General features: G+C 37.1%; 1 protein-coding gene across 1 annotated transcript in view; it reads right to left on the reverse strand.

Moving 5' to 3' along the window:
- Positions 1-12,091: 12,091 nt before the first annotated feature.
- Positions 12,092-20,145, reverse strand: part of FBXL17 (F-box and leucine rich repeat protein 17) — a 475,771-nt gene continuing 467,717 nt past the window's right edge. Inside the window, exon 9 of the mRNA XM_029219153.1 lies at positions 12,092-14,984. Coding sequence (XP_029074986.1) covers positions 14,844-14,984 — 141 coding nt within the window. The 3' untranslated portion in view covers positions 12,092-14,843. The remainder of the gene's footprint in view (positions 14,985-20,145) is intronic.

Consider the following 20,145-nt stretch of genomic DNA (forward strand, 5'->3'; position numbering starts at 1 on the left):
TCTCAAACTCTTCCAAAATATAGCAGAGGGAGGAACACTTCCGAACTCATTCTAAAAGGCCACCATCACCCTGATACCAAAACCAGACAAAGATGTCACAAAAAAAGAAAACTACAGGCCAATATCTCTGATGAACATAGATGCAAAAATCCTCAACAAAATACTAGCAAACAGAATCTAACAGCACATTAAAAGGATCATACACCATGATCAAGTGGGGTTTATCCCAGGAATGCAAGGATTCTTCAATATACACAAATCAATCAATGTGATATGCCATGTTAACAAATTGAAGGATAAAAACCATATGATAATCTCTAAATGCAGAAAAAGCTTTTGACAAAATTCAACACCCATTTATGGTAAAAATTCTCCAGAAAGTAGGCATAGAGGGAACCTACCTAACATAATAAAGGCCATATATGACAAACCCACAGCCAACATCATTCTCAATGGTGAAAAACTGAAACCATTTCCTCTAAGACCAGGAACAAGACAACGTCGCCCACTCTCACCACTGTTATTCAACATAGTTTTGGAAGTTTTAGCCACAGCAATCAGAGAAGAAAAAGAAATAAAAGGAATGCAAATTGGAAAAGGAGAAGTAAAACTGTCATTGTTTGCAGATGACAGGATACTGTACATAGAGAATCCTAAAGATGCTACCAGAAAACTCTAGAGCTAATCAAAGAATTTGGTAGAGTAGCAGGATACAAAATTAATGCACAGAAATCTCTTGCATTCCTATACACTAAGGATGAAAAATCTGAAAGAGAAATTAAGGAAACACTCCCATTTACCACTGCAAAAAAAAAGAATAAAATACCTAGTAATAAACCTACCTAAGGGGACAAAAGACCTGTATGCAGAAAACTATAAGACACTGATGAAAGAAATTAAAAATGATACAAAGAGATGGAGAGATATACCATGTTCTTGGATGGGAAGAATCAACATTAATGACCATACTACCCAAAGCAATCCACAGATTCAGTGCAATCCCTATCAAACTACCAATGGCATTTTTTCACAGAACTAGAACAAAAAATTGCACAATTTGTATGGAAATACAAAAGACCATGAATAGCGAAAGCAATCTTGAGAAAGGGAAACAGAGTTGGGGGAATCAGGCTCCTAGACTTCAGACTATACTACAAAGCTACAGTAATCAAGACAGTATGGTACTGGCACAAAAACAAATATCAATGGAACAAGATAGAAAGCCCAGAGATAAACCCACGCACATATGGTCACCTTATCTTTGATAAAGGAGGCAAGACAATACAGTGGAGAGAAAACAGCCTCTTCAATAAGTGGTGCTGGGAAAACTGCACAGCTACATGTAAAAGAATGAAATTAGAACACTCCCCATCACCGTATACAAAAATCAACTCAAAATGGATTAAAGACCTAAGTGTAAGGCCAGACACTATAAAACTCTTAGAGGAAAACACAGGCAGAACACTTTATGACATACTTCACAGCAAGATCGTTTTTGACCCACCTCCTAGAGAAATGGAGATAAAAACAAAAATAAACAAATGGGACCTAATGAAACTTAAAAGCTTTTGCACAGCAAAGGAAACCATAAACAAGATGAAAAGACAACCCCCAGAAAGGGAGAAAATATTTGCAAATGAATCAATGGACAAAGGATTAATCTCCAAAATATACAAGCAGCACATGCAGCTCAATATCAAAAAAACAAACAACCCAATCCAAAAATGGGCAGAAGACCTAAATAGACATTTCTCCAAAGAAGATATACAGATTGCCAACAAACACATGAAAAGAGGCTCAACATCATTAATCATTAGAGAAATGCAAATCAAAACTACAGTGAGGTATCATCTCACACCAGTCAGAATGGCCATCATCAAAAAAATCTACAAATAATAAATGCTGGAGAGGGTGTGGAGGAAAGGGAACCCTCTTGCACTGTTGGTGGGATGTAAATTGATACAGCCACTATGGAGAACAGTATGGAGGTTTCTTAAAAAACTACAAATAGAGTTACCATATGACCCAGCAATCCCACTACTAGGCATATACCCTGAGAAAACCATAATTCAAGAAGACACATGCACCCCAATGTTCATTGCAGCGCTATTTACAATAGCCAGGACATGAAAGCAACCTAAGTGTCCATCGACAGATGAATGGTTAAAGAAGATGTGGCACATATATACAATGGAATATTACTCAGCCATAAAAAGAAATGATACTGAGTTATTTGTAGTGAGGTGGATGGACCTAGAGTCTGTCATACAGAGTGAAGTAAATCGGAAAGAGAAAAACAAATACCGTACGCTGACCCATATATATGGAATCTAAAACAAAAACAACAATGAAAGGTTCTGATGAACCTAAGGGCAGGACAGGAATAAAGATACAGATGTAGAGAATGGATTTGAGGACATGGGGAGGCGGGAAGTGTAAGCTGGCATGAAGTGAGAGAGTAGTAGTGACATATATACACTACCACATGTAAAATAGATAGCTAGTGGGAAGCAGCTGCATAGCACAGGGAGATCAGCTCAGTGCTTTACAATCACCTAGAGGGGTGCAATAAGGAGGGTGGGAGGGAGGCTTAAGAGGGAGGGGATATGGGGTTCTATGTATGCATATGGCTGATTCATTTTGTTGTACAAAAGAAACTAACACAACACTGTAAAGCAATTATACTCTGATAAAGATGTTAAAAAAGAAAGAAAGAAAGAAAGAAAAGAAGCACAGTCATTTCATGAGATCTACTTTTACATGGGTTTTCCCTTGAGGGGACTCCTCAGTCCACATGGTACCAGGAAGATTAGAACCTGAGAAGAAAGCTTCTGTTTATAGACTTGAAGGGCCAGGGAAGGGTCCAAGAGATGGGCAATTGAATGGGAAATCCTGGAAATGAAAGAGCCTCATCAGAATCTGCATATAAACCCTATGCCAATCCCTGGCTGACTCCTGTTCTGCACATACGTGGGGAAGGCTATAAAGAGACCAGTGAAAGCAACAATTGGAAGGCTGAAAAGATTAAAAAGATATTTCAGCTCTGCCAACACAGGCAAGAGAGAGTTGAGAGTTTAAGTCCTTCAAAGTTAGAGGGACTTGGCTATTATTTTTAAAAATAATTTTCACCTCTATTATTTTCTTCCTCTTTGCCTGGGATTCAAATTGCACATACATTAGGCCAGTTGTAATACTTGTCAGTGAGACGTTTTTCTGCCCCCCCCCAACTTTTTTCTCTCCATTTTTCAGATTAGATCATTTCTACTGCTATATATTCACATCCACTGACCCTTCTGCAAACTCCATTTGCTCTTAAACCCATATGCAATAAACTTTCTGTTTCAGATACTGTAGTGTTCAGTTCTAGAATTTCCATTTTTTAAATGTAATTTCTATTTCTCTGTGGAGATTCCCCATCTGTTCACTCATTATGATCACTTTTTCTCTCAATATTTGGGCATATTTATAATAGTTTCTTTCAAGTTCTTGTCTGCTAATTCCAATAACTGTGTCATATCAGGTCTATTTCAACTGACTGATTTTTTTCTTGAGTATGAGTCAGATTTTCCTTTTCTTTCACATATCTATTAGTTTTTGATTGTACACAGGACATTGTAGATCATGTGTTGTAGAGATTCTGGCTTATGTTATCTTCCTCTGTTGATTTTTAACTTTTTTTCCATTAGGTAATTAGATTATTGGCTAATGACCTTGAACTTGTGGAGGCTTGGTTAGAGAGAAACACAGATCTCTGTTAGAGAGAAAATATAAATCACCAATAGCAGGATTGAAAAGGGGTATCATTATACAGCTTGCAAACATTAAAAAGATTACAGGGAGTTATAAACAACTTTATGGCAATATTCTATAACTCAGATGTAATGAAAAATATCCCTGTGTTGTCCTGATACAAGAAAAATTTCACTGGGGAATTCTTTTAACTATTTAAGAAATAAATAATACCACTTTTACATCCTCCTTCAGAAAATAGAGGGACATTAAGAGGCTAGAGTATACCAGAAGAAAATAAAAGAATCTATATGATCATATCAATCAATTACAATAAATACTAAAAAAAATGTTCTTTAGGATGGAGAAAAGTGACATTAGAATAAGCAATAGATATGAATAGATATTAAGAAAAACACTTGACAAAATTAAATATCCTTTTGTAATAAACACTCTCAGCAACCTAAAAATAGAAGTGAATTTTTTCAATCTTATGATTGGCCTCTACAAAACTCTACAACTAAGATCATACTTACTGGTGACAGATTAAATGCTTTCCCCTAAGACCATGAACAAGGAGGTCAGCTCTCATCATGTGTATGTAATATTGTACTGGGGTTCATAAGCCAGTGCAATAAATCAAGTAAAAGAAATAAAGGGTATAAAGATTGAAAAGAAATCAGCATTGTCCTTATTATTGCAGATTTTTTTTGGATTAAAAAATCCTCAGAATCTGCAAGACAACTACTAAGAACTAATAAGTGAATTTAGCAAGGTTGTTGGATACAAAGACAATGTACAAAAATAAGTAGCACTTCTATATACTAGCAGCAAACAATTCAAAGATGAAAAAATTTAAATTCCATTTATAGTAGCATCAAAGCGTAATATACATAGGAGTAAATTTAATGAAAGCAATACAAGACCTCTACTCTGAAAGCTACTCTGAGTTGCTGAGAGTAATTACAGAAGACTGTAATAAATAGAGAAATGTACCCTGCTAATGGACTAGAAGACTCAATATTGTTAAGATGTCAGTTATCCTCAAATTTATCGAAACACTGAAATAAAAGCCCAATTAAATCTCTAACGGGCCCCTGAAATGGCTAAATTTGAAAGACTGACAACATCAAATGCTGGTGAGGATGTAGAGTAATTAAAACTCTCATTCATTGGTACTGGTAGTAGTGGAAAATGGTATAGCCACTTTAGAAACCAGTTTGAGAGTTTTCTTATAAGGACTGTGTTTATACAAATACCCTATGACTCGGCAACGCCACTCCTACGTATTTACCCAAGCTATTCCACTCCTAGCAATATATCACATAAAAAGAGTTACAAAAATGTTTATAGCTCCTTAATACATTAGTCAAAAACTGGTAACATCCCAAATGTCTATTAAGAGGAGAAAGGATAAATAAATGGTGGTATATTCATACAATGCAATACTACTCAGCAATGATTGATACACACAATAGGATAAATCTCAAAAACAGTCATGTGAGGGAAAGACGTTAGACACAAAGAATACCTGCTCTATGATTTCATTTATAAGATATTCAATAACAGGCAAAAATAATATGCAATAGAAATCAGAACAGTGATTGTGGTGGGGTGAGGTGATAGGGGAAATTTCTGGGATGGTATACACACACACATACACACGTAAGTGTTTATATATGTATACACACATACATTGTATAGCTTGTTTTATATATATTATATAGCTTGTTTGAGGTATTTGTTACAAAATCTACATATTTGTCAAAATGCAAAAAACTGTGCCTTAATACATGTGTATTTTATTGTAGGTAAGTTATGCCTCAGTTGAAACAAATGTGACTTTTTAAACCACGAGTGCCTATCAGTTGGGCATCTGTTTTGGTCTAAGCAGGTACAGTAAAAGTCCTCTTGTCAGCATGGTAAGGACAGCTAGTTGGCCACTTACTTTTAAAAGCTTATTAAAAATCATTTAAAAACATGTATGTACATATATTTTTTCAATATTTTACTTTTAATATAAACACACACACACACACACACACACACACATATATATATATGCATTAATTTGCTTATCTTTTGATGTAGGGCCAAGGCCTTTTTTCTTTGATTTGTGTTCTACACTGTCATTCTTGAATAAACCATCTCCATAACATATCTATGATTTCTAGTTTCAATTTCTTTTAAAAGCAGTAAGAAATTAAATTCATTTTTGAAGCAATCTAAATGCAAAATTCCTCCAGGTTTTAATAATTCTTCCACATTCTACATCTTGTGTGCCCTATAACTAACCTGAAAGATTCCTCTTGTGCCTATCTTTTCATCTGAATTTCCAAAGCATTCAACTTTGTTTTTATAGCAGAGGAGAGAGAACTCTCTTTTTCCCATTCTTATCTCACTGGTTTACATGGTATTTAATTTAATTACATCATCACAATAACCATACAATTACATAACCTTAATAACCATACAGCTACAGATCCCTGTAATTTCTCATTTAAATCCAAGATAATGGCCTCCTTCCATACAAAAAGATGTAATAACGTCATAGAAAGATAAAGGGCTAAAGTCACAGGAAGATGAAGGGAAAGAAAGCTCTGTCTTTTTAATCAGTAAACCTCTTAAAGGGTCTCTCACTTTCCTTGCCCTCTTTACATACCTTTTTACCCACGAGCTATGATCCACAGTGAAATTGTGGCAATCCTCTCAGGCCTTTCCTGTCTATGTTCTTTCTTTTATCTGAAACGGGAAGGCAAACATTGGTTTAAAGGTCTTTACAACCATTATTTCCTAAGTAGCCAATAAACATATGAAATGGTACCTAGTTTTTTAATATTCTGGAGAATGCAGACTAAATCATGATAAGATACCACTACAGGGCAATCGGAAGCAAATAGGTGCTCAATAAGAACTTCCATACTCTGCTGGTAGAGATGTGAATTGGTTCAGCAGCTTTGGAAAATGGTGTGGCATCACCTAATAAAGTTGAAGATATGAAAATAGTAGCACTTCCTTCCTAAGTATGTATCCTGTGTGCTTGTGTGCACTATGACACTTGTACGAGAATGCTTTCGGCAGCAGAATTTTTAACTGTCCCAGACTGGAAACAAACAAAATGCTTTTCAACAGTAGAATGGCATTTCCACACAATAAAATGGATGGATCCTACAAACACATTTCATCAAGTAAAAAAAGAAAGCTACAAAACAATACAGTATGATTCTTTCATGCAAAGTTCAAAACCAAGCAAAACCAAACTATATTTTTCAGGAGGCATATAGGTGGTACAAGAAAAATAAAAGCAAGAAAATTATTTCTATAGAGGCCAGGAGAGTGATTATATCTGGAAGGAGGGAGATGCCTGGGCTTGGGGAGGGGTATTTGGGGGGGCGCTTCTAGGGTGCCAGTGTTGCTCTATGTCTTAAGTGGTGCTTGTTTTGCGATTTTGTTACAACTGTATGTGCATGTATGTGTTTTTCTCTGTTATATTCACAACAAAATATTTTAAAACATGGAGTATTTTACATAATTCACTTAATTCTCCCTGCCTCTCCCCAGTTTCTTGTTTGGGGATTACTTTCAAATCTATCATTAATCCTTGGAGGCATGAAGAGCCTGATCAATAATTTTCTTAGACTCTTTGGTTAATTATAAGAATGAAGTAGGGCTTCCCTGGTGGCGCAGAGGTTGAGAGCCCGCCTGCCGATGTAGGGGATACGGGTTCATGACCCGGTCCGGGAAGATTCCACATGCCGCGGAGCGGCTGGGCCCGTGAGCCATGGCCCCTGAGCCTGCGCGTCCGGAGCCTGTGCTCCGCAACGGGAGAGGCCACAACAGTGAGAGGCCCGCATACCAAAAAAAAAAAAAAAAAAAGAATGAAGTATAGCTAGGAAGAAATGGGGACAGTAACATTCAACAGCAGCCACAGGAAGAGAGTAAGGAAGCGGACTAAACATCCATTAGTATACATGTCAGCAAATTCGGTCATTGGAATTATCTAATAACAAGGGATACCAGTAACTTAATTTTTACATTAAACCCAATTATTTAAGTTATCTATGAGTGTGTTTCCCAGTATTTGCCTCTCTATGTTCATCCATGAACCCTGAATAGTAATCCATCTTTTGATTTGGAATCGAAGAAACACTAATAAAAGCTTCATTGAAATCCAATTATCAAAGATGTCTTTTTTTTTTCACTTAAGCCAGAAAGTGAGTCAGATGCAAGATGCTGCTTAAATTACAGTAGAATTATTTGCTAACAAAATCAAGCTTGCTGAGCTTTCTCCATTAATTTTGGTATTATTTATAAAAATCACCCTTGTCAGTAGCCACCAGGCCCATCAAGGCAGCATCTATTATTTTAATAACACTTCTTTTAAAAAGCCCTCCTTTAGTCACTGATTTTTCATTTTTGATTATGTTAATCACTAAAAACTCCAAGGAAAAAGAAGGCTAAATAGATTGCATTCAGTAGACGTCATTTATGATTGTATGGTGTATGTGAGCACATGAGCGTACACACATACACATGCACACACACACACACATAGTCACACCATTGAAGATTTCAGGCAAGAGAAAGGAACTCAGTGAGTGCCCATTGGCCAGCTCTAGTCATGAATCCTCATGCCACTCGACATGATGCCAAGCTGTGGAAAAAGTACAAGAAACATCCATCCGTTATGTGGTGAATAAAAGAGCCGAAATAAACACTTGCCCTTTGAATGTTTCTTTTTTCTTGGGCTGATGACATCCATACATAGTTTTATTAGCCAAGCAAAATCATAGGAAAGGAGATGCTCTTTAGGAGATGATTTTAGTTTTCTGAAGACAGAATTTCTTGGAGACAGAAAGTTGCATTTCAGGGACTGAGGAAGCAATATTGATACATTTGTATCTACTATCTCTCTCAAGAAACTGGGATTAATTTTAACAAGCATAATGCCCAAACAGGAAACAACCTAATATCCACCAATGGTAGTATGGGTAAATAAATTGTGGTTTATTCATGTAATGAAATATATAGACTTGACCCTAACTGACTGTTCCATTTCAACTATAGATTATCACATTATCAGACAAGCCTCTGTATTACTAAAAGGTTTTGATACCAGATTTGTGTAATTAAACATGAAGTGATAGTTCTATTTTTAGTTTTTTAAGGAACCTCCATACTGTTCTCCATAGTGGCTGTATCAATTTACATTCCCACCAACAGTGCAAGAGGGTTCCCTTTTCTCCACACCCACTCCAGCATTTATTGTTTGTAGACTTTTTGATGATGGCCATTCTGACCAGTGTGAGGTGATACCTCATTGTAGTTTTGATCTGTATTTCTCTAATAATTAGTGTTGCTGAGTATTTTTTCATGTGCCTCTTGGCCATCTGACCCAGCAATCCCACTACTGGGCATATACCCTGAGAAAACCATAATTCAAAAAGACACATGCACCCCAATGTTTATTGCAGCACTATTTACAATAGCCAGGACATGGAAGCAACCTAAATGTCCATCGACAGATGAATGGATAAAGAAGATGTGGTACATATATATAATGGAATATTACTCAGCTATAAAAATGAACAAAATTGGGTTATTTGTAGAGACAAGGATGGACCTAGAGACTGTCAAACAGTGAAGTAAGTCAGAAAAACAAATATCGTTTATTAACGCATATATGCAGAATCTAGAAAAATGGTACAGATGAACCTATTTGGAGGGCAGGAACAGAGACACAGACGTAGAGAAGGGACATGTTGACACTGTGGGGGAGGGGGAAAGGGGGGATGAATTGGGAGATTGGGATTGACATATATACACTACCATGTGTGAAACAGATAGCTAGTGGGAACCTGCTGTATAGAGCAGGGAGTTCAGCTCAGTGCTCTGTGGTGACCTAGATGGGTGGGATGGGGGGGTGGTTCAAGAGGGAGGGGCTATATGTATATGTATAGTTGATTCACTTCCTTGTACAGCAGAAGCTAACACAACATTGTAAAGCAACTATACCCCAATTAAAAAAAAAAAGCTACTTCCAAATATTAAAAAAAAAAATGAAGTGATAATGAAAGGGCCCCCCACTGTTTTACAAAACAGTGTAGTGGTCCTTTGATTCCTGTAGTGGTAATGACATGACAGGTGTGCCAGAAGAATTCCCACAGCTGTCTCCCTGCCACATGGACAGCTGTTCCACTTAAAATTCCAATGATGGTCGGATAGAAACCAAGGAGTTACACAACGCTATGCTCCCAGCACAGGAGAAAAGACAGGTGAGACTAGAATGTTCTCCCACTTCTGCCACCTGCTTAGACATGGGATTGTGTAAACTCTGCGTCACACAGAGCTAACCTCCACTACCAAACAGGTAGGGAATCTTGCATCTAGGTTTAGCAATTTTGGAAAATCAATCAGTTTAAACAAGGTATAAAATTTTCTTTAAAATGTTAACAAAACATTCGATACAAAATAATTTGTTACATATGAACACATTATGAAGCATATTAATAAAGCAAACACTGGTGAATCCACACTTCAACTAATGAAGTAGAACCTGCAGATTCAGTTGAAGCCCTCCATGTGGTCCCACGCCTGCCCACCCAAGGGTAACCACCACCCTGAAACTGTGCAGTTGTTACCTTTTCCTTTTTCCATTTTTATTAATACACTGCGTCCCTAAATAATAGCTTATTTAATTTTGCTTGTTTGCACTTGATTCTAGGATACAACACACTCCTGGTTGTCCTCCTTCCTCTCAGGTTATTCTGTGTCACTTTCCTTTGAAGAGTTTGCTTCCTCTCCCTGCCCTCCAAATTTTGGAGTGACCAAAGACACAGTCCTTAGACTTGATTTTCTATCTAAAGTAATGGATGATGACCAGAGATGACGATTTCAGACCGGCTTATGGTTTGAAATGCCATCTGTATACCTCTCCTCAGAACTGAACTCCTATATCCAACTGCATACTCAATATACTCATTTGGAAGTCTAATGAGCATCTCAAAATTAACTCATCCAAAACTGAGCCTTTGATATTCTCCTCCAAAATCTTTTTTTTCTTCTTAAGTAAATGGAAACTCCATTATAGCTTTAAACGCTGCCATTCCCTTATTCTATTTTTTTTTCTGCAAGATTAGATATGTTGGAAAGTCTCATATTGTGTCCCATGTGTCTTAACCTCTCATTCATCCATATGGAAATTATCCACGCAAAAGAAGAAAAGTTTTTTTTTTTTCAATTTTCCTTTTAGTTTACTCACATCTACCTTTCTGTTTACGAATTATCCCTATAGCTGAATCTTTTCTACTAACGCCTTTCCATTTTAATGCTCAATTATATTTTTCATTTCTAAAAATTCTATTTTGCTCTTTTAAAAATATTTCCGTTCATTTTTTTGGTAGTTTTTTTCTTATACGTTATAAATAATTTTTAATATATTTGAATATATCAAACATTTTTTCCGAATTATCTATCTTAACATTTAGTATTGAAGCCTTTGAGGATGTGGGCCTATTGTTTGTTTTCTCTGTTGACTTGAACTAATGTTGGCTTACCCCTGCTATTCTCTGTGATTTAGACTGTGAGTTCATATTTGCTGGCAGGATATTTGTTTTTCTTTTGAGGCTTCGGATGATTTTTGTCTGCTTTTTTGGGCAATGAGCACTCCTGAAATGAATCCTTTTAAAAAGAAAATTACAAGCGATACAAACAATGCAAATACTGTAGATTCAGAGAAACCCATGTGAATGGTAGCCAGTGGCCACTTATTTTCAGAAGAACCTTTTGAAAAAACAATCCATGAATAGCCAAGGCTGAAAATAGTAATTTTTCTTACCGTCTACCTCTTCAACTTTTGTTTTGCTTTGCTTTATTTTAGTTCACTCTTTGTAAAAGGGTATTGCCTTTCCTATTTGTGCTCCCTCTAATAATTACATCGACTGTGCTCCGCTACTATGGCTAGTTTTTAAGACTGTCTCCTTGCTATGCTATGAGCAATTGCAGGATGGGAATGAGTTTTATTTATCTTTAAATGCCCAGTGCCTGGCACATGTTTTTTACTCAATAAGTTTATTTATTTACTTTTGAGAAAATGAATAAATGGCTAAGTAAATGAATGAGGGTTTAGGGAATGGTACTTTAAACGGACCACCTGTTTAAACCCTTGAGGTTTTAATCTTATCTCAGTACTCACTGGCCAAATGCAAATCTCCTAAATTCAATCTTGTTTATTATTCTGGGTTCACTGAACCTACATAAAGTCTGCAGTGAAACACCCAAGGACACGGACCGCTGCATGCATCACACCCAACCAGCATAAGGGAGGCCATTTATTGTCTCTAAAATAAAACAAAAGACACTGTGTTTTCTTTCTCTTTTATTGCAACCCATTGCAAGGTCGAAAGATTCACAGAAATATAGAAACTCGAAACTGGATGAATTTCCTTTATCCACTCAAAGAGACGTTAAAGGCAAAGGACCAGAATTTTCCACCACAGCAATATATTTCATAGTCTTTATTCTGAAAATACTGTTGACATTTTGGAGAGGATAAAAAGCCCTGCATTAAACATGTTCACATATATTTATGACATTCTAAGCAAAAAAAGAAACTCTATATTGCCCAGAAAAATCATTTTAAGCCTTATTTCAAAGCATCTAATGAGAGCACATTCAACAACCATCACAGCATCATTCAAGGTGATGCTTTTTCTGGTTGTTTTTGTGATTAATGCTTTGAGGCTGGATGTGATGTTTCTACAGATTCCTACAAACACACCAAAGCAGTTTTCCAGGTTATGATGCATCAGGCTTTCTGGATTAGTCAACATCTTAAAGAATAAGTGCAAGTCCCCAACCCACCCCCACCCCCAAGCTAAAGCATGTTATAGTGCTGTACTTGAGATTCAAACAACGCAACATTTAAAAAAAATTGATTACACACTTCTGAAACCATCTGACAACCAAACTGTGACATTCCAAGGATTATCACAACTTTGAACTGAAATGGCACCACCTATATCATCGATGGTTCTCCTTCCTTTTGTCTTTTTTAACTATTTAAAATATAGTGTGACATATATAAAAATTAAACTTTTGCTTATTCACTCAAGCTACTATTACTTTACATATTGTCTTATAAATTAGTTTTGGATTAAAAATCAGTTAAAATATTGTGAATTAAGATCGTTTTCAGCAGTGGGGAAATGAACATGAAGGTGACACAGTTCGACGTTTAAGAAGAATTACAGTTTGTTAATAGTAAACAGCTTTTTTTTCTTACATAAATTTTATTCCCTTGAAATTAAATTAGTAAGCCATTTAGTGATGGAAAAAATACTCTCGGTGCTTAGTGACTAGATTTTCCAAACTGATTGGGATTAAAAGCAAAAACATGCCACATCAGAAACAGGTTGACATAATCAAAGGAAAGTTGTTTACACAAAAAGAGTTATTATAAATAAGTGAACGGCATTTGAATGTAAAGCTATTTTTCATTTCTTACAGCTAGTATCATTTTAGCAACACTGGGACTTATATAAAGTGAATCTCAAATCCTAGCATATCCGTTAAAGACCAAAAAACAGTTATGTCCACATTGGGAAAGAATAAATAGCAAACTCACAAGTCAGGTTTTTGTATATCTAACTCTACTGTGAAAGACAATCACTCTTTAGCTTAAAAAGCCTCCCTGCTGTCTTGATTATAAATCTAGACACAGGAAAGGTTATTTGAGCCTGAGTCCCCAACATGAATTACTCATAAAGATGTGTGAAATCAAAACATATATTCATTTACTAATAGATACTGTCTAAACTGAAAACTGGCAATCTTTAATTAAACAAAGAAATGCTTATTTCTGACAAGTGTAGACAGAAGCTTAATGAAAAGATTTTCTAATTTTTCTTCTTAACTCATACATTAACCAGCAACAGATCTTTGCCATAGCATAATAATTATTCAAAATATGATAACATGCATATATCCAAAAAATCTGTTCTAAAGCCCAAAGCAAAAAAAAAAACTTAATAGAAAGATTGTCTACTCATATCTCACTCATTAACCTTCTATTAACGTGACTAGCCCCAAATCTCAGAAATATACTTTCATAATTACCAAAATTAACAAAAATAATTAAATGATCTGTAGAGTTTTTTTTTTTTAAATAACTGCACACTAGTAATTACATTGGTGGCTTTAATGTGGATAATGCTAAGAGTAGCTCCAAATATCATTAAAACATATCCAGACCAGTTACTATCCATTGTATTATAAAAGCTAATACAATGTTAACATGAAACTCAAAATACTTAGTACTCAACAGAATTTTGTACAATAATGAATAATTAACTTTTGTGAGCTGGTCAGGGGAGTTCAGATTGTTGCTTCCATATGAAAACTTCACAAAAGGTTTTGTCCCCTATAGTCCCTAAGTCGCCCACCAGACAAGCAGGTTGGGCCACCTGTGGGGACAGTGAGTTAGGCAGAGTGACAGTGGATGCCATGCTCCCTCAGTGGCCTGGAGAAAGGCCCCTGTGTCAGAAAATGATCTAGAAAGAAAGTGCTGTGGGTGTGTGTGTGTGTGTATGAGAGAGTATGAGAACCTATATGTGTGTACGTGCTTGAAATCTTGAAAAGTACTGGTTTCCAGGCTTCTAATTAGCGCAACGTGGCTCCTTTCCAGTCATCATCAGTAGAATCGCACAATTCTTTCCCATCAAAAAAGAAGGCAGTTGCCTTCATTTGGGGGCATCTCCAGTGGAGTCATTAGAAGCTCAAAATAATGGATCCGCTTTTTTTTTTTTTTTTTTTTGATTCTACAGCCAAAAAAAAAAAAAAAATTTTTTTTTTAGAGAAATAAGCCTTTGAACTTAAAAACTAAAGGTCTGTGCCTGTCAAAATCGTTATTTAAGGAAAAAACCAGCTCACCTGGGAACAAAATAGCAATTGAGCTTATGCTACGCAGTATGCAAACGAGACACAGATATACACACTCGGGTACACATGGAGACACGAGACAGTCAAAACCTTTGCAAGAGATCACCCACCCCAACTCTACAATTCCTCTCCGCCCTGCTGGCTGATCCACATGGACCCAAGCGTGGGCAGAGCTGTCAGGAGGAGGCAGCAGACATGTTGGGGGTCCAGCCCATCTGGTAGGCTCTCTCCAGGGTCCTCTTGCAGTCCTGCAGGACGGTGCTGAAGGTGATATGGGGGTACTGCTGCACCAGCTGCTCCACTGTCACTTCACTGACCTGCAAACACAAAGAAGAGCGACGGTCACCCACAGGGACCACCGAAACCACCAGCCGCCCACGCTCACTAGGGTGCGCCGTCCACGGCACCGGGAACCCTCGTCTCCTTCCTTTTCAGCAGTGTGACCAATGCTTCGTGAGAAGACAGTGTCGCTTTTTGTGTGACCTCCCTGATTTCCTAAGTACTACATTCACCCTAAGGGATTTTCTGAAAAGACACGATATCAAGAAATTAGTGTTTTCTAGACGCATAGATGACTGTGACTTGTCAAGATCTTAACAATGTCCATTGAAAATGGAGCGCTTGGGAGGTGAGGCAGCAGTTACCTAGTGTGCACTGGACTTCATCGTCCAGCTGACAGCTTTTTTAGGATAGAACTGTAGATTGGTGGAGAGGATACACAGGATTCCGGATAGAAGTGTTGGGGAAAATGTTTATTTTTCTTCCCTTTAAACGTTAAGGTATTGCAAACTTCAAGTCCCTTTGTGGAAAGGGCTGAATTGTGAAGAATCAATAATTAAAACATACATGGCTGGCAGGTCAGGGATGGCCCCAGTAGACCTTAACCATCAAAGATACCACTTTGATTCTTGATTAGACAAGGCAATCAGACAGGCTTAATTAAAACTAACACCTTTACAATTGCTGTGCTGTGAAGGGATTAATTTGTCAATTATTTTTAAGCTGATTGCAGTTCATATCACAAAAGTAGACAGCTTCCTTCATCCTTTAGATAAATAAATGATTAACCTAAGAACCGCAACTTTTAGGTAGCTTTATTTAAAATCTTTATTGAACACTCGGGCATTTTCAAATACATCAATATTTCATTTATACTGGGTAAGCTGGTCTGAAAGAAGGTGCTGGTGATACACATTTTTGTGCTTCCTCTCCATGTCTGTCCACTATTGAAAAAGATCAGGACCACAAGGAAAAACCTAAAACAACATCAAACCCTTGCTGTTTGCTTTGAAAGCACGCTTGGGAGTGTGACGACCATGACATTAAGTTATCTGCACTTTTCTGAAATAACATGGTGTTTTCTGGGTGATTTGGTAAACCATGTTATATATAATCTTTTTGTTAAATTTAGAGTTGATATTTCCACATTGCACTGATGATACTCAGTCTTTGTCAGCATTTCTATACAAGACTTTCTTGTATTAAAATCAATTTTCATTCCAAATTCAACCAAGCCATGTAGTTAATTCTTTTTTGTGATGAAGATACAATGTATAACATTTTATTCACAAAAACACAAAATAATTTTGAATAAAAAAGAAAAACTGATATACAAATTAGAGTTGAGAATATCAACTGATGGTCTCAAAAGGAGTTCTAAGCAATATAATTTTTGATTTTTTAAATTTGAATTTCTATCCTAAGTCTTGCTTGAGTTGAGGCTGCTTAGAATAGTACACTTAGAAAGTCATGCATCATCTAGCCGTGCCTATCTCTCTAGTATATTTTTGATACTAACCAGTCACCTGACCTAATTTAAAGTTATCAAGCTGTCCGAGTTCCTTCTGGCCTCAGGATCTTTGCACATGCTGTTCTCTGTATCTGGAATACTGTTAAATCCACTTGCACCTGAACGTCCCCTTCTCATGCCTACTCCACCTTATTCTTAGCTCTTAGTTCAGTGTCATTTCCCCAGGGAACTTTGATCACTACCCTCACCCTGCTCCCCTCCCCACATTAGGTAAGGCTTCCAGGTTATTCACTCTTCCAACACTGCCTACTTTTCGTTCATGGTACCTTCAAAGTTAGTTTATAATTGCTTTGTTTAATGTCTACTCCTGTTCCCACGTAAGATCTTACAAGAGCCATGATCATTTTTGTATTCATGAGCCAGACCTACTTCTCAGTGAATGAATGAGAAAACAATAACACACTACAAATAAAAAATAGAAACCCAAGAGCAAGGCAAAGCCAGACACTAACATACTAATCACAACATACTGAAGACCAACAATTCCCAGAGGAACTTGTATTCAGCTCAGGAATTCCCTCCTTCAGGAAACCTTCCCTAAGCAAGCCTGTCTCCCCACGAGGTTGGTCTCGGTACATCTTCTCTGTGGACCCATGGCGGGTAGCTGCAAGGCCTGTCTCTTATTTAAGCACTCTCACATTGTGTTGCAACCATCTGTTTACTTGCCTCTCTCTTCTACCTGAACCAAAGTCTGGGGACCAGAGACTGCCTTTTATCTTTAAGGCTATAGAGCTGTGTACAAAGTAGAGAAGAAACATGACAACTGTAGTTGACTTGAGAGTCAACCAGGCACAGGTTGGAATCCTGGTTTCACTTTACCATTTGGTTTCCTCAACTGTAAAAACTGGATAATTGTACTGATGTCACAGGACTGTTACAAGGATAAAATAATATGCCTAACACTGCGACTGACATAAAAAGGTCCCCAAATGGTAGCTCTTATTAATACAGCTGGCGTTCAGTAAACGGTCATTCATTGAATTAATTAACGCTATGGTAGGGTGACCAGTTCTCTATAGGGATGCTCAATATTGTTCAACTTCTGAGATATTTCAGAAATAAACCTTGATAACATAAGTTGTAATGCTCAAAATAAAATCATCGCAGGACAAGAAGGTACTATACACTATTGACACTATGTATAAAATAGATGACTAATGAGAACCTACTGTACAGCTCAGGGAACTCTACTCAGTGCTCTGTGGTGATCTAACTGGGAAGGAAATCCCAAAAAGAGGGGATATATGTATACGTATAGCTGATTCACTTTGCTGTACAGTAGAAACTAACACAACATTGAAAAGCAGCTATACTCCAATAAAAATTTTTTTAAAATACTTTGGATGCAAGAAGAATCTATTCTATCTTAATGCTCTCTGGAGAAGAATTCAGAACTTTTCTTCGTAATACAGTCCAGGTTTTAAATATCCACTTTCAGGAAATCCTCCCTTTTCTTTACCTGACATTCCCCAGGCTGTGGTTAGGTTACATTCCACCCTCTAGCCATGAACAAACCCAGAAGGATGCAGGTCCTTCTAAGGGACAGCTGAAGTCATCTGGTCAGAGGACTTTCAGAAAATCTGCATCGAATTGGAAAGGAAGTAAACACGGCCCAAATCACTTAGCATCCAAGGAACAACTAACTGAAAAATAGGAGAAAAACGGAGGGAGAAGGGAAAACATTTAAACCCACCATAAAGATGGGGCCTTTCTTCTGCAGTACATCTTTTCTAATTTACACATAGGCCTGTACAAAGTTTTATACCGAGGGTTGACAGGCATTTTGTTTTGGAGGTCCAATTTTTTGTTTGTTTGTTTGTTTTTTTGCGGTACGCGGGTCTCTCACTGTTGTAGCCTCTCCCGTTGTGGAGCACAGGCTCCGGACACGCAGGCTCAGCGGCCATGGCTCACGGGCCCAGCTGCTCCGCGGCATGTGGGATCCTCCCGGACCGGGGCACGAACCCATGTCCCCTGCATCGGCAGGTGGACTCTCAACCACTGCGCCACCAGGGAAGCCCCGAGGGTCCAATTTTTAAAAAGAGAAAATATCACTAAGTGATAACTGTTTTTCAAGAGGAGATATAAAATTCACCTTAAGCAAACTTGATACATGAGGTATGGATTTATGAAGTACATAAATTAGGAGATAATTGTTCACTTTAGCAAAGACTTTCATGCTAGGGTTATTTTGTCAGCTCTCTTAATGTGTTTTATATTCCTTTGACTTACCAAAATTCAATTTACCTATTTCCGTTGCATAAAGTAAGGTCCACCTATAGCTAAGAATATAGAGTGTGTTAGAACTCTGGCTTTCATAGCTTATGGGCAAGGACAGACAGTAAGTTGGCTTTGTATAGCTGTATGAAAAACGTTACAGGTAATCCTCCGTGGATATAACGTGTCTTCTAAGCAATCGTTTTGCTAACTGTGTTAGCAAAACAAAGCAGTAGGGAAAATGCAAATTTTCCATTTTAGAGCTTTGTTGGGTGGAAGCTATTCAGGGGAAATACATGTACTCCCACTAGGGAAGGTTCTATCTTTTACTTATAGTGTCTCCTGGCGATACAGTGTGACAAATTTTATACTGAAGTTATTTTCATTTACTCCTCAGAAGTATAAATTATGCTCACCTCTTTGTATAGACTCCATAAGTGCTTTGGTGCCTTAGAGAAAAAGTTGGGTGTAAGACACCAGGAGGTTCCAAATCATTTTAAATCGTTACGCCTACATACACATTTCTGCAGGCATTTTGGAATGCACAACTCCACTTGCTAGAATGAAAAGAACCATTCTCTGTTCCAACTCATAAAATGTATGTAATATAAAAAAAGGAACATAAAGATGAATTTTAAAAAGTTTCCCCACGATCCCTGGTTTTCTATAATTTCTTTTTCACCTGCTGAAAACTATCAATGGCAATTCTTATATACACATAAGATTTGAAAAATGCAGCGTATCTTCCTAAAGAAGTATGCCGCAGTGTCATTTGAAGAAATTACTGTGATTAAAGGGGAAAAAAAGCTTGTACCACAGGTTTTATTTTTAATATAAGAAATATAGTTCTCTCCAAAGACTGTATAGCCATAATTTACATTTTCAAAATTATTATAACTCTTTTTAAGGTAATAGCAATTTGTCTGGTATTTTAATCTATTTTGAGTTAACATCTATTAGCACTTTTTGAAAATGTGAGGCAAACTGCTATGCAAATTAAGGTAAATCATACTATAGTTTCATCCTATTGCTGCTGCTACTATAGAAGGGTGAGGAGAGATCCTTCAGTTTCTGAGATTCAGTTTAACCAATTTATCCACACCATCACCCTGTTTCTTCACCTCCTTATTGACACTTTCCCCAGAAAATTCCAGAAAGTGCAAGCCTAGGCCTGAATGATCTCCTCGATAATATCTATTGTTCAAAAAATACAATTTCTAATGGAATTTGCTGCAGAAACCATTTATGTTAAGTGATTCTTATTTCCTCTTTGACTCTTGTTATAAAATAGAACATGCTTCTTATGTCGGGGGGAAATATTTGACATCTGAGTATATTAAAACCACACTTGAGAATATAATGAACCACTTAGGGACTTCCCTGGTGGCGCAGTGGTTAAGAATCCACCTGCCAATGCAGGGGACATGGGTTTGAGCCTTGGTCTGGGAAGATTC

Source organism: Monodon monoceros, unplaced genomic scaffold (genome assembly GCF_005190385.1).
Source record: "Monodon monoceros isolate NGI ecotype Baffin Bay Population unplaced genomic scaffold, NGI_Narwhal_1 Super_Scaffold_12, whole genome shotgun sequence".
NCBI classification, from domain to species: Eukaryota; Metazoa; Chordata; class Mammalia; order Artiodactyla; family Monodontidae; genus Monodon; species Monodon monoceros.